Source organism: Schistocerca serialis, chromosome 8, assembly GCF_023864345.2.
Source record: "Schistocerca serialis cubense isolate TAMUIC-IGC-003099 chromosome 8, iqSchSeri2.2, whole genome shotgun sequence".
In the NCBI taxonomy this organism is placed as follows: domain Eukaryota; kingdom Metazoa; phylum Arthropoda; class Insecta; order Orthoptera; family Acrididae; genus Schistocerca; species Schistocerca serialis.
The window spans coordinates 411,039,060-411,054,216 of record NC_064645.1 but is presented as its reverse complement, the minus strand read 5'-3'; the positions used below and the strand labels follow the sequence as shown (position 1 = coordinate 411,054,216).

The window sequence follows — 15,157 nt, the reverse complement described above, 5'->3', positions numbered from 1 at the left end:
ACCGAAACTGTCAGTCTGAGGACATAAAAATTAGTGTTCATGGACGTGAAATAAAGGAAATTTATTTAAACAGTGTGTTGAAAGTTTCAACTCATCTTTGTGGTAAGTGCTGTAGTTGTGGTGGAAACGGGTAAAGTGTCAGGTCAGTGTTGGTTTTCATATGTGAAAATAAACACCTCATACGAGATGGAATCCAAAATTTTTGGGACTTTTGCTGCCATCTGGAAAGTAGGAGTAGTAGTTCTTTGCACCACTAGGCGGCGAGAGCTGCATATCTGATGAGTCAGTGTGTGGAGTGGCATTCAGCTTAGAGGACTGGCATTCAGCTGGGAGGACGCATTGCGTGTCCACAGTGATTTCCATAATACTCTGTGTTTGGTATGTGGCGATTTTACGATGGATCCGCTAACAGAACAGTGCATGTGTATCAAAATTCTGCACGAATCTCAGCAAAAGTGCTATGGAGACCCTTGCAATGATTCAAGAAGTGTTTGGGGGACAGAGCATGAGCCGTATGCGTGTGTTTGAGTGGCATGATCGGTTCAGGGCTGGCCGTACAGACGTCGAAGATGATGCTCACACTGCAGAGCACGATCATCATTTTCTTTGATACCAAGGGAATTGTGCACAAAGCATTCATCCCACCCAGCCAAACAGTGAATTACGCATACTACTGTGACTTTCGCAAAGGCTCCGTGAAAACGTGCGGCGATGTTGGCCTGAACTTTGGCGTCATGGGAACTGGCTGCTGCATCACAAAAACGCGCCCTGTCACATGTCCTTGCTCACCAGGATCTTTTTGGCAAAAAACAACATGGCGGTTGTACCCGACCCACCATACTTGGCAGATTTGGCACTCTGTGACTTTTTGTTATTCCCAAAACTGAAACTCAAGGTGAAAGGACATCGGTTAGACACTAGAGAGGATACAGGATGCATCGCTGGCAGTGATATACACCCTCAAAGAACAGGACTGCCAGAAAACATTTGACGACTGGCAGAAGCGCTGGGACCGGTGTGTACATGCGGATGGGAACTACTTTGAGGGTGATGGTGACCTTTAGTACAAAGGTAAGGTTTTCAACAGATGGCAGCACTAGTCCCAAAAATTTTGGATAGCACATCATATATATAAAGGGAGGGAACGGACAGCATTTTTAAATTTTTTAACTGTGGCAAACAGGGTTCACATTGTTTGGTAACACACATATTCCTAATTATTTTCTTGAGACATTTGCTAGATTTCCTCAGATTACACCATAATGTCCTCAGACTGCCAGTTTTAGTCAGCAATGACCATCTTCATATCTGTTTTATAAAAACTGGAGCCATAGTGTTATCATCAAATGCTGAACACAAAATCAGCGCCATCATTGTCAAACTTATTTAATAGTATACACAATAGTCATCTCATTGGCAAGACCTACTGTTCAAAACAAACTGCTATACAGTAGCAACAAAATGGTTGTGTTACTAGTTCCCAAGATTTTGGTCAGGATACTATAAAAACAAAGCACATAAAGTTTTTAGACCTTAATCTTGATAAAAATTTAAATTGGAAGGGACACTTTTACTACATAGCAAACAATCTGAAAAGCTTAGGATTTGCAATGTCTATTTTATCAAGTGCCAAAAGCATGGACACCAGAGAGACAGTCTACCACTGCCAGGTCAGTTAGTCATCCAATCACACACAATTGGTCTGATAGTCCATATGCTCTTACTTTGTTCATTAAACGACTGTGGGGAACTGTATCGAACGCCTTGCGGAAGTCAAGAAACACGGCATCTACCAGTGAACCCGCTCTATGGCCCTCAGAGTCTCGTGGACGAATAGCGCGAGCTGGGTTTCTCACGACCGTCTTTTTTGAAACCCATGCTGATTCCCACAGAGTAGATTTCTAGTCTCCAGAAAAGTCATTATACTCGAACATAATACGTGTTTCAAAAGTCTACAACTGATCGACGTTAGAGATATAGGTCTATAGTTCTGCACATCTGTTCGACGTCCCTTCTTGAAAACTGGGATGACCTGTGCCCTTTTCCAATCCTTTGGAATGCTACGCTCTTCTAGAGACCTACGGTACATCGCTGCAAGAAGGGGAGGGGGGGGGCCAAGTTCCTTCGTGTACTCTGTGTAAAATAGAAACTGGTATCCCATCAGGTCCAGCGGCCTTTCCTCTTTTGAGCGATTTTAATTGTTTCTCTATCCCCCTGTCGTCTATTTCGATATCTACCATTTTGTCATCTGTGCAACACTCTAGAGAAGGAACTACAGTGCAGTCTTCCTCTGTGAAACAGCTTTGGAAAAAGACATTTAGTATTTCGGCCTTTAGTCTGTCATCCTCTGTTTCAGTACCATTTTGGTCACAGAGTGTCTGGACATTTTGTTTTGATCCACCTACTGCTTTGACATAAGACCAAAATTTCTTAGGATTTTCTGCCAAGTCAGTACATAGAACTTTACTTTCGAATTCATTGAACGCCTCTCACATAGCCCTCCTCACACTACATTTCGCTTCACGTAATTTTTGTTTGTCTGCAAGGCTTTGGCTATGTTTATGTTTGCTGTGAAGTTCCCTTTGCTTCCGCAGCAGTTTTCTAACTCGGTTGTTGTACCACGGTGGCTCTTTTCCATCTCTTACGATCTTGCTTGGCACATACTCATCTAACGCATATTGTACGATGGTTTTGAACTTTGTCCACTGATCCTCAACACTATCTGTACTTGAGACAAAACTTTTGTGTTGAGCCGTCAGGTACTCTGTAATCTGCTTTTTGTCACTTTTGCTAAACAGAAAAATCTTCCAACCTTTTTTAAAATTTCTATTTACGGCTGAAATCATCGATGCAGTAACCGCTTTATGATCGCTGATTCCCTGTTCTACGTTAACTGTTTCAAATAATTCGGGCCTGTTTGTCACCAGAAGGTCTAATATGTTATCGCCACGAGTCGGTTCTCTGTTTAACTGCTCAAGGTAGTTTTCAGATAAAGCACTTTAAAAAGTATCACTGGATTCTTTGTCCCTGCCACCCGTTATGAACATTTGAGTCTCCCAGTCTATATCCGGCAAATTAAAATCTCCAACCAGAATTATAACATGGTGGGGAAATCTACTAGAAATATTTTCCAAATTATCCTTCAGGTGCTCAGCCACAACAGCTGCTGAGCCAGGGGGCTTATAGAGACATCCAATTACCATGTCTGAGCCTGCTTTAACCATGACCTTCACCCAAATTATTTCACATTTCGGATCTCCGTCAATTTCCTTCGATACTATAGCACTTCTTATCGCTATAAACACGCCTCCCCCTTCACTGTCCAGCCTGTCTCTGTGGTATACATTCCAATCTGAGTTTAGGATTTCATTACTGTTTACGTCTGATTTCAGCCAACTTTCTGTCCTTAGTACTACATGGGCATTGTGACCGTTTATTAATGAGAGCAGTTCTGGGACCTTTCTACAGACGCTCCTGCAGTTTACAATTAGCACATTAATATTGTTATTCCCTGTTGCATTTTGCCTAATCCTACCTTGCCGTGTCTCAGGAGCCGTCCTGCCGGGCCTAGGGAGGGAATTCTCTAACTTAAAAAACTCACATGTGCACTCCACACGTACTCCGCTACCCTTGTAGCCGCTTCCGGCGTGTAGTGCATGCCTGACCTATTCAGGGGGACCCTACATTTCTCCACCCGATAGCAGAGGTCGAGAAATTTGCACCCCAGATCTCCGCAGAATCGTATGAGCTTTTGGTTTAAGCCTTCTACTCGGCTCCAAACCAGAGGACCGCAATCGGTTCTGGGAACGATTCTACAAATAGTTAGCTCTGATTCCACCCCGCGAGCGAGGCTTTCCACTTTCCCCAATTCTGCCAACCGCCTGTACGAACTGAGGATGACCTCTGAAACCAGACGGCAGGAGTCATTGCTGCCGACATGAGCAACAATTTGCAGTCGGGTGCACCCAGTGCTCTCTATCGCCACCGGTAGGGCCTCCTCCACATCTCGGATGAGACCCCCAGCAAGCAGACAGAGTGAACACTGGCCTTCTTCCCCGACCTTTCCACTATTTCCTTAAGGGGCTCCATCACTCGCCTAACGTTGGAGCTCCCAATAACTAATAAACCCCTCCCCCCCGTGTGCCTGCTCGGACCTTGCTGAAGGAGCGCCCACATGTCCACTCACAGGCAGAGCGGGCAATGCCACACAGCCAGCCTCCACATTGACCCTCCGCCTCGTGGCTATATCTCTAATGTCGATCGGTTGTAGAATTTTGGAACACGTACTATGTTCGAGTATAAGGACTTTTCTGGAGACTAGAAATCTACTCTGTGGGAATCAGCATGGGTTTCAAAAAAGACGGTCGTGTGAAACCCAGCTCGCGCTATTCGTCCACGAGACTCTGAGGGCCATAGACACGGGTTCACTGGTAGATGCCGTGTTTCTTGACTTCCGCAAGGCGTTCGATACAGTTCCCCACAGTCATTTAATGAACAAAGTAAGAGCATATGGACTATCTGACCAATTGTGTGTGATTGGATGACTTAACTGACTCAAAGTGGCAGTGATAGACTGTCTCTCTGGTGTCCATGCTTTTGGCACTTGATAAAATAGACACTGCAAATCCTAAGCTTTTCAGATTGTTTGCTAAGTAGTAAAAGTGTCCCTTCCAATTTAAATTTTTATCAAGATTAAGGTCTAAAAATTTTACGTGCTTCGTTTTTATAGCATCCTGACCATTGCAAATTATTTTTATTTCACTCCATTCTTATGACATAGTTTCAAATTGCACCATTTTGGTTTTAGTTACATTAAGTTTTAGTCTATTGTGATGGAACAAAGAGTCAATTTTTTCTGAAGTAGTTCTCGCACTTTCTGGGATTCTTTCAGGCACCTCATTTTGAATTGGAATTTATATATCATCAGCAAATAAACTGAATGATCATCAATAACAAGTGGTAGGTCTTTTATGTAGAAGAGAAGCTGATAGGTACCCAATATCAAACCCTCTGAGACTCCTTGGGAAATAGTTTCCCATTTTGAGGAATAATTGCTTGAATTTGAAGATACAATTACTCTCTATCTGTGACCAGTGAACCACTGTAAAGCACTTTTCGTCATTCTATATATCTGTAATCTGCGTACAAGTAAGGAGTAGTTCACTGAGCATTCAACAACCATCTTACAGAGGCTAGCAGAGGGTACTTCAGATAACATACTCATGTCGCACTTTCCTGTTGCATCATGAATAATGCATGGGAAGAATGACTCTCAGTAAGCCTCTGTTTGCACTCTAATTTCAATGGTTTTGGCTGTGGATGCACAGATCAAGTTTTGATGTGAGAGCAGTCACAAGGGTTATAAAACATATCACAAGGAAAATTTTAGGAGTGACATCAAATCTGGGCTGGATTTTGTGTAGGAAGTACAAAAGGACAAGAACTACTGTTCTCAGATGGAGAAGAATAATGGACATGACAAGTCATTTCACTGCATGAATTCAGAAAAAACACACAGTATCACCCTGACTTCGAGACATCAAATCTTCTACCATGGCTATGATATTCTATTAAATGCAGGTACTGTACTTAACTGGTACATGTTTTAATTATTGAAGCAAGCCACCTATTCTCAAAGAACATAAATCAATGTAAAAGAAGACGACTTGAAATTAAGTGAAGTACAAACTGAATTTGATACCTAGTTAAGAGCAAACGTACTACATAGGATATGAAATTTCTACGAGCAAAGATCTGAAACCCATCATCAACTAATGGCTTATGGTCCCATGAACTCATGGACACCTCCTCAGGGTAACCAACGCAAATGTTAACAAGGAAAAAAGAAGTCTTATATCGGCACGCAACAAACATCTAAATTCTTCTCCACAACACATAATTTCTACATATATTAAATTCAAAATGGAAATTTAAATTACAAATTAAATATTTATTTCAATACAACCAAAAAACTTACTGCCATTATTTATCATGCCAGACAGGAGTGATGCACTCTGCAGCCAACTTTCTGGGGGTTCCTTTTGTTCCACTGCTATTTCTTCTTCCACGCGCTGCTTTTCTATTAAATCCACTTCATCTGTTGCTTTTACAACCTGTTAACCCAAACTATATATTGTAACATTTTCCACATGATATAGTAAAACAAATGATTATCTGACACAAACTCCACATCCAAGTAGCCTCAAAGACAACTGATTTCTCATTATTACTAAGATCGCAAAAATTCTTAAATTACAGTGTAGCACAACAAGACAAAGAAATCAACACACACCTAACCTTTTTTTTTTATTTAACTAATACTGTCGCACATCATATCTGTTTACTTTTTGTCGGTTTATTTAAATAATTCCTTTAATTGCTTCAAGCCTTCAAAAATTTAAAAAAAATGGTATACAACAAACTTAATTATCTCAAAGTTATAATATTTCAAATTATTATGATTAGTTGTGCTTTCAGCATTACTTAGCTCAATAATGTTTAGGGTTTCAGCCATTTTGCATTCATCATTTACGACTCCTGTATGTCTTTATAAATACAGTACCTGTGTTTCTACAATTAACCTTTACTTTTGTAAAGTATATACAAGCCATTACATATCTGACAGTGATGATTTAAATTCCACAAGTATGATGCAGGCTACTGCATCCAAAGTATCAGAGGGTTATCAGTGAAAGAGTCTCCACACACCACATAAACAAACGAGTGTCTGTCATAATAATTACTGACACTGTTAATTATATTCTGTTATATATGAGCTTATGAATGACAACAAATAAAGATCTTATTGTGCATAACAGAACTAATAATTTAAAAAAAGGCTATTCAGGATACCAGTACAAGTGGTTACAAAAGCTAAGAAAGTTATTGAGGAATATTGGCATATGACCCACAGTCTGATGTAATGTTGGCATTTATAGTACACTAAACCCTAATCTTCCTTCTTTTCTTCTTTCTGGTGAATGCTGTTTCACTATGACACACTGTTAACAACATTTTTGATTATTCAACCATCTTCTCTTAAGAGGGCACACTGTGTGTGTGTGTGTGAGAGAGAGAGAGAGAGAGAGAGAGAGAGAGAGAGATTAATTTGAAATAGGTGTTACATTCTGATTAAAACTACTTGGTGCATGATGTTTGTTACATGGTATTAGAAACCTTCACGTCAGCTGTCTGCTGTGCCTTGGTTAAGACTCAGACAGCATGCAGTTTTGCCTGCTCCAGCCAGAGCCAGTTAAAAGGGCTGTAAGCAGTGTCCACTAACAGATTATGAGTGTACAGTACACTATTCAAAACCTGAAATTCAACTGATGGTTTTTTGTGGTGCATTGACAGTGGCAGAGAGTTTGCATGTGGTGTTCTGGGCTCAAACTGGATACTAACAAGTAGTTTTAATCAGACTATAGATTGTCATTTCCTTGTTTAGCTTAAGCCTGTCGCATTTTTAATGTCTCGGTGTCACATGTATGGTGTGAAATGTTTGATATAAAAGCTTTTCAATCTTACTCTACAGAATTAATGTGTGCAATTACTTCTTTGTTGAAACTGAACATTCTGTAAGTAGTGTTGTCATAAGAAAGAATGAAGAGCACTTGATAAAAATGGAAGAATGAACTGGCTCTGGTTTTCTGCACCAATGTGGAACTCACTTTACAAATGAAAACACTAGCTTGCCTCAAGCGTTAATGCCGGTTTTATCTGGCAACACTTCTTCAAACTCTGCACCATTTGAACAGGACAAGATGGTAAGTACCATTACACACTTCACTGACTGGGAAAAAAATCACTTTAAAAACTAATCTTAAGGTTGCTAACTTTTATCTCACTGGTGCTAGTTTTACAGTACAAGGAAAATACTGTGTAGTTCTGATATGTAACCAGAAATGATGGTTAATACCTGCAAATATTTAAGGATACATACCACTCCAGATGCAGGACAGTCCAAGTAGTGCCAAATTTAATGTGTTTAAGTGTATACAGTCGCCAGTTCACAAATAATGTAATACTCCTATTCTTACCTCAATTTCCTTCAATTTACTGTGCACAGATTTTGCCACAGTCTGCACCTCTCTATCAGAATCTTCAAGTAGTCGATTCACACTTGAGTCCAGCATCTCCAAAAGATTTTTATCTTCTGGGAGTTTGCATAGGGTTTTCATTGAAGGAAGCATCCTGGCTGCAACTTGCCTTAATGTTGCCACACTATCCTCTAAAAGATTTAATACAGTCAAATTTAATTTATAGAAGACAGAAACTAAGACAGCATAAAAGTAAAACACGCAAGCACGCATGTGCATGCACACGCACACGCGCATGCACGCACGCATGTGCGCGCACACACACACACACACACACACACACACACAACTGATAACGTATAAATTTTGTATTTTCTGAAACCACGCATGAATATAAATGAGATGACTCAGATAAAGATTTTAAACTATACAGGAAATTATCATAAATGATTAACTTCAAAAATATATGCAATAATCATAACCACCGCCCAGGCCATCCCTGTCATTCCTCCCTCCCTTGGAGAGGGGGGAGGAAAAAAACACCACCACCCCTCTCACATCTCTACCTACATACAAGACAATTTCACTAACCTCCCTCTCTCTCTCTCTCTCTCTCTCTCTCTCTCTCTCTCTCTCTCACACACATACACACACACACACACACACACACACACACACACACACACACAATTGTTTCATAGGTTGGCAACACTCACAACATGAACAAAAAAAGTGAATAGGCATAAACACTGTAGCAGTGATGAATCAAAAACAGTTAAAAAAGTCAATTAGAAATAGTGCAGCACAGGAAATAATGCAAAATGCCAAACTGCAGATGTGAAATGAAGCCTGTCGACATCGACCAGTGCTAACAAGAGGGGAAGGTGCAGACTATGTAAAGAAACACTGTAAGTAGCTTACAGACCAACTTCATAAAGAAAATACTGTTTCTAACCTAAAAGAATCAAAAATAAATCTACAAAAGTGTGTATCCAATTTACAGAACACCACAGAAGATGTTATGTAAATAAAAGTGAAACACATCTGGTGTAATTCTTTTTAATTGCATTGCAGTCAGCTCAAGACAGATAAGCCATAACAACAGATGTTAACAGCTGCTGCGGAAGATGGCCACACAAACAAGCAATAAAACTTAAACAATTTTAATTTCTTTTCAAAGTGAACAAATGTAAGATAGTGTGTGTAAACCAAACAAAACCAAAAGTACTGAACTACAGCCTCTCAGCTATAGTGAATAATTATTCTGGATAATGTCATAAAACCAATGTGAAGTATAATGAACACACAAATCAATGACAGCACAAACAAACATTTATCACATCTAAAATGAAACTATGTATAGGACTCTCAGGCAACCTATTCTTGAGTACTGTACAGTATTTGAGGTATACATTCAGCTGTCTTCAATGAAGAGAATGAGAAAATGAAGCACATACTGTTAAGGTTGTAGACAGTTGACACACATTTACAATAGAAAAGAACTGAAACAGGATGGTAGGCAACAAAAGCACCCCATACGTCAGTTTGAATGCCTTATCTGTTTGAAATGAAAATTAAATGGACATCCTAGCTGCAAACAGGCGTTCATATGCTTCATTGGGGACATATTGAAAATGTGTGCCCCAACCGGGACTCGAACCCGGGATCTCCTGCCTACATGGCAGACACTCTATCCATCTGAGCCACCGAGGGCACAGAAGATAGTGCGCCTGCAGGGATTTATCCCTTGCACGCTCCCTGTTTTTGTCTTTGAGCCAATCTTCTGCTGTTTAAAACAGGGCAACTTTAAACATTGCTTTAAAATTCCTACAGACACCTGTGGCAAAAGCAGTCATCTTCTGCAGCTATGTACAATGAGCCTACTAGCTTATTTTTGAGCACTTCCTCAGATATGTACACATGCACAGCACTGAAAACCAACCACCCAGTGCACAAATAATTATGTAAAAACCTTGCCTGCAAAGTCATTAATCTGTCAATACTTTATACATTTCTTAGTGCTCAAAATCATCAAAGTTTGTGTTATACTCAAATGCCAAAAAATCAGGATGAAGTAATGAAATAAAAGTTGTAAATAAAAAAATGTAGATTAACACAGAAAATTAACCCACTTGAAGAAAATCAAGCATGGAGAAATCAGCATGCATGAGACAATCCCACAAACAATACAACACAAGACTGGAACATCCATCCTGCATGAAACACAAGTGCTGACTGGCTTATTATGGCATGAGACTCATTCCCACATTATGTTCTGTAAATTACAACATGAAGGAAAACCTTCACCAAAGTGTAACACACTGAGCCACTGCTGGCTAGTGCTGTAAAGTATACCAGCAACATGTGATTCAGTAGATTTCTCCAACATAATAAATGTTGATACTCTTAATGGGTATGCAGCCAGATTTCAGCATTGATGACACGATATTTCAATGGCCCAACCAGCATCATCTTCAGGGGAGATTGCAGATGCACAATCATACCAAAACAGAGATAACATCAGATACAGTGGCTCCTTTATACCCTGGGAACAGATCGCAATGTGTGCACAAGAAGTGAAAGGGCTGCCCTCTACGAAATGAAGAATTGCAGCACCACTGGCAATAGAAACAAAAGCTATGAATCGCAAATTAAGATGCAGCTGATCAAAAACCAGACTGTTATTATTTTATAAAAAATGCCACATATTGCTTATATATACCACACTCAGGACTTCTTCTCTTAAACCCACATGTTTTTTGAGATATGTGGATGATATTTTTATCATTTGGCCACATGGTATGGAAGCTCTTCATCAGTTTTTAGATGATTTTAACTGCCATCATTCATGCATCAAATTTTCAACTGAAATTGAAGAAGATGGCAATTTACCTTTTTTGGATGTTTTGGTACACAAAAACGAAAATGGAACTTTGGGACACAATGTATACCGTAAACTGATGCATACATACCAATACCTCCATGCTACTAGTTGTCATTCACTGCATCAATGCATAGGAGTTTTACATACACTGGTCAAAAGAACTCGTGCTATTTTGAATTCTGATAATTTAATGCAGGAAATAGATTATCTTAACGTTGTTTTCAGGCAAAACGGATACACTGATCACGAAACAGTTCACACTTTTTGATCTGAACCACCAAGTGATCCAACAATGGACACTTGTAAATCAGATGTTTTTTTACCCTTTACGGGGAGTACTTCTTCAGAAATTTCAAGAATTCACAGAAAATACAATATTAAAAGTGTCCTTTTGCCTTTGGCCAAACCTAGAGTCCTTCTTGGAACTGTTAAAGATGAATGCATACACATTTATACAAACAAGCACACCTCACACACCTATAACCACTATCTCCACCTAAAAAACAACATAAATGCACTGAACAAGAGCAACAATCTGGAGTGGGTTAGGGAGGACTGAGTGACAGCAGGGTACAGGTGGTGGGAAGAGGAATCAGCAGCATTTGGTGGAGCATGAAGGAGGTACAGGTGGCATGACAGGGTTGTTGCCACACATAGCATCAATGTTGGGGGCTGTGGGAGAGGGAGAGAGGGGAAAACAGGGAGCGGAGAGGAGAGGAGCAGAGAAGGGGACAAGATGGGTGGATGCACTAGCAGAGAGGGGACACAAATTGGGAGAAGGTAACTGGACACCCGGGGCGGAAAAAACTGTTGGGTGGGGGATTTGGGGGCAGTAAGCTACTGTAGGTTGAGCTGGAATCATTTTGGAAGTGAAGAATGTGTTGTAAGTATAACTACCATCTGCCCAGTTCAGAACAGAAGGTAGTGCAGGGGAGGATCCAGTTGGATCGGGTTGTGAAGTAACCATTGAAATCAAGAGTGTTACATTCAGCCGCATGTTGTGCCACAGGGTGGTGTGCTTCGCTCTTGGCTGCAGTCAGAGGTGGCTATTCATACTAGTGGACAGCTGGTTGGTAGTAATGTCAGTACAAAAAGCCGAACAATGATTGCAGCAGAACTGGTACACGGCATGGTTGCTTTCACAGATGACCTGCCAATTCACTATACACTAAAATACCTCATGCCCATGGTCTTGCTGTTACTGAATGCTATCTCTCCCAATGTCCTCCAGGCTCCAAACTTACAACGTCTTTTGTCATACATCTTACTAACTATGTCCTAACACATGACTACTTCTAAGAAGGGGCGGCACCGACCTACACCAACCTGTTTGTGGGCAGTATAGAGGAAATCTTTCCAGTCTCCCAAATCCCTAGAGTGGTTCAGGTTCATTGATGATATCTTCTTTATCTTGACTCAGGCCCAGGATACCTTATCCTCTTACCTTCACAACATCAACACCTTCTCTCCCACCCACTTCACGTGGTCCTTCTCAACCCAGTGTGCCACCTTCCTGGAAGCTGGCCTCCTCCTCTCTGATGGCTCCATCCCCACCTTCATCCACATTAAATCCACCAGTCATCAACAGTACCTGCATTTTGACAGCTGCCATAGGGGATGATGTATCTGCAGTGATGGCAGCTCCATAGGTTTTCCAGATGCATAGCCTGCAAGATCAACTGATTTGAATCCATATGACTTTTGGCTCTGGGTATATCTAAAACAATTCATTTCTCAGAGACACATTCAGTCTCTACCTGATCTGAAGGGCAGCATAAAGGAACACATTGCTCAGATTCCACTGGAACTTCTGCAAATAACCGTTCATCACATTGTTTTACAGATGCAGCATCTTGCCAAGGTCTCGGTTGTCATATTGCACAAATAGTGTAAGTGGTGGTTAATAATAAAATCAACATTATATCTTTCTCACATGTTTGACCTTTTCTGCTTGTGTCCCATTCCTAATCCATGACACATCAAAACATTTATATGCACCTCTCTTGCAATCACAGTGACAGATTTGCATCTTGGAGCCAAAATTGGAACCAATACATTCACACATTAGAATAAGTGTAAAGTTTTGCTGTCATAAGATAATTGCAGTCCACACTGGACCTCTGAGAGTAGCTGTACTTTAATTGTAGCAACCTGGTATCTTCTGTGACACTGCAGCTTGTGTAAACAAAGCGTTTCTTCACCAGAAGAAAGCAGTGACAATATTGCATGAAGTAGATAACTGTTTATCTTGCAGAAGCCTTTTTAAAGAACTTAGGATATTTCCACTCAATTCCTAGTACATTTATCCCTTAATGGTTTTTGTTGCTGAGAATAAAAATTAGTTTCATCTCACCTGTGATGTACTTAATCATTATACAAGACACAAAAACAATTTTCATGTAAGCTTTGCCTCCTTGTCCAGGGTTCAGAATGGAGGTATGTTCCCTGGAGGTAAAATACGAGATCTGTTCAAAAAATTCCAGAGCTTTGTCCACAAAAATTTTCTACACTTACATTTTACTTACTGTGCATGATCTCCTTCAAAATACTCTCCTCCACAATTGATACACTGCTCCTAATGCCATTCCATTTGCACTCCCTGAAGCAGTCTTGGTATGCCTTTTGTTACTTCAGTCGAAGCACCATCTGTGAATGTTCCTTTGTCTTGTCTGTTGCTGCATATTTTTGTCCTTTCGATGGGGTTTTCAACTTTGGAAATTAAAAAAAAGTCTTTAGGAGCAATATCAGGTGAGTATGGAATCTGGAGCTGCACACTGATTTTGTTTTTTGTGCAATAGTTATGTACCAGAAGGGATGAACTTGCAGACACACTATCATGATGCAAGAGCCATGAATTGTTTCACCAAATTTCTTGCAGTAGTCACATGTCCTGATAGTACCATCGATTAACGGTTTGTCCCTGTGGCACAAATTCATAGTGAACTAATCCTTCAAAGTCAAAGAAAACTATCAGCCTGGCTTTACATTTCACCTGACCTGGCAAGTTTCTTATGGTCTTCGAGAACCTTTCCCAACCCATTGTGAAGATTGAACCTTGAGACCAAGGCTTTAGCATAATTATTTAAGTGTGGCAACATTCCTTCCACACTTCTGTAAAGTCTGCTATGTTCAGGAATGTAATCTTCAAAAGTAACCTATTCACTACAAAAAGTTCTTCATCAATTGATTACTTCTTTCTTGTGAACTTTCACTACACTGTGTATTCATAAACTGATTACTTCTTTCTTGTGAACTTTCACTACACTGGGTAGATAGCTGTATCATTTTTAGGTCTTAACACCCGTAAGTTAATATGTCCACGAAGAAGTTCAAAATGGATACTACCTAAATAATACCAGGTACTCAAATCTGTTCATGCAATGAAGAGGAGCTAGTTCAGAGACACTGTTGGAGTTCTGATATATGACTGGACAATGCTTATGGCTGATACCAAGCATCTGGATGTCTCATATGGTGCTTAAGATGTTATTCCCAAACAGTAAGTTGCACAAGGGTGTCATAACTTTTCCACATCAATCATGTGTAAATTGTGAATTTATGAACCTCAGTTACAAAGAGTTTTTTCTCTGTTATGTATCTTGCAATTTTTAATTATAGTTGCTGATATGTAATTGTAATGAAAAGAACCTGACAGCATAATTTTTTAAAGAAGTAATTTAGGAAAATCTGCAGATGTGGTGAATATTTCCTCCAAGTATTCAAAAGTTGTTAAAATCCTGACTTTTTCCGTATCTTGTGTTGTGGGCAGCAGGAGACATTTCAGTTGAATGCATATTTTGTGAGACACTTTTCTCACCAAACAGCAGATACAGACAATCGAAGGGTTAACATTGATAATCACATTTACAGTGTTCAGAACTTCTGAAATCTTTTTTATCTGTAAAGCAATGTATTTCATATTTTTTATATGCCAATCATCACAAATTTAACTACAGTGACTTGCAGCTTATTTACAAATGCATAACTAATGTACGTGGGTAAATCTTATCGTGACTAGGCTAAGCTGTTATTACATGCTAGGAGAGAAAGTACGGTGAATACTGAAGGGTGAGATTCATTCACAAAGTGTTTCAACAGCAATGAAGATACAATACTGAGGCATAATTATCAGAATACTAACTCATGAGCTGAGAGTATACCGTATTTTTATTAGTCGTATATAGGATCATTCTATTCACAGTGAACAGCAAGGCAGATACTAAATGTTCCTTGAAGA

At 39.9% G+C, this 15,157-nt stretch overlaps 1 protein-coding gene across 2 annotated transcripts in view; it reads right to left on the bottom strand.

The window, feature by feature from the left end:
* LOC126416169 (uncharacterized) overlaps positions 1-15,157 on the bottom strand; it is a 288,059-nt gene that overhangs the window by 106,954 nt on the left and 165,948 nt on the right. For both annotated transcript variants that reach the window (XM_050083741.1, XM_050083740.1), the window contains exons 13-14: positions 8,037-8,227; positions 5,978-6,113 (exon numbers count right to left, since the gene is read on the bottom strand). In XM_050083741.1, coding sequence (XP_049939698.1) covers positions 5,978-6,113; positions 8,037-8,227 — 327 coding nt within the window. The remainder of the gene's footprint in view (positions 1-5,977; positions 6,114-8,036; positions 8,228-15,157) is intronic.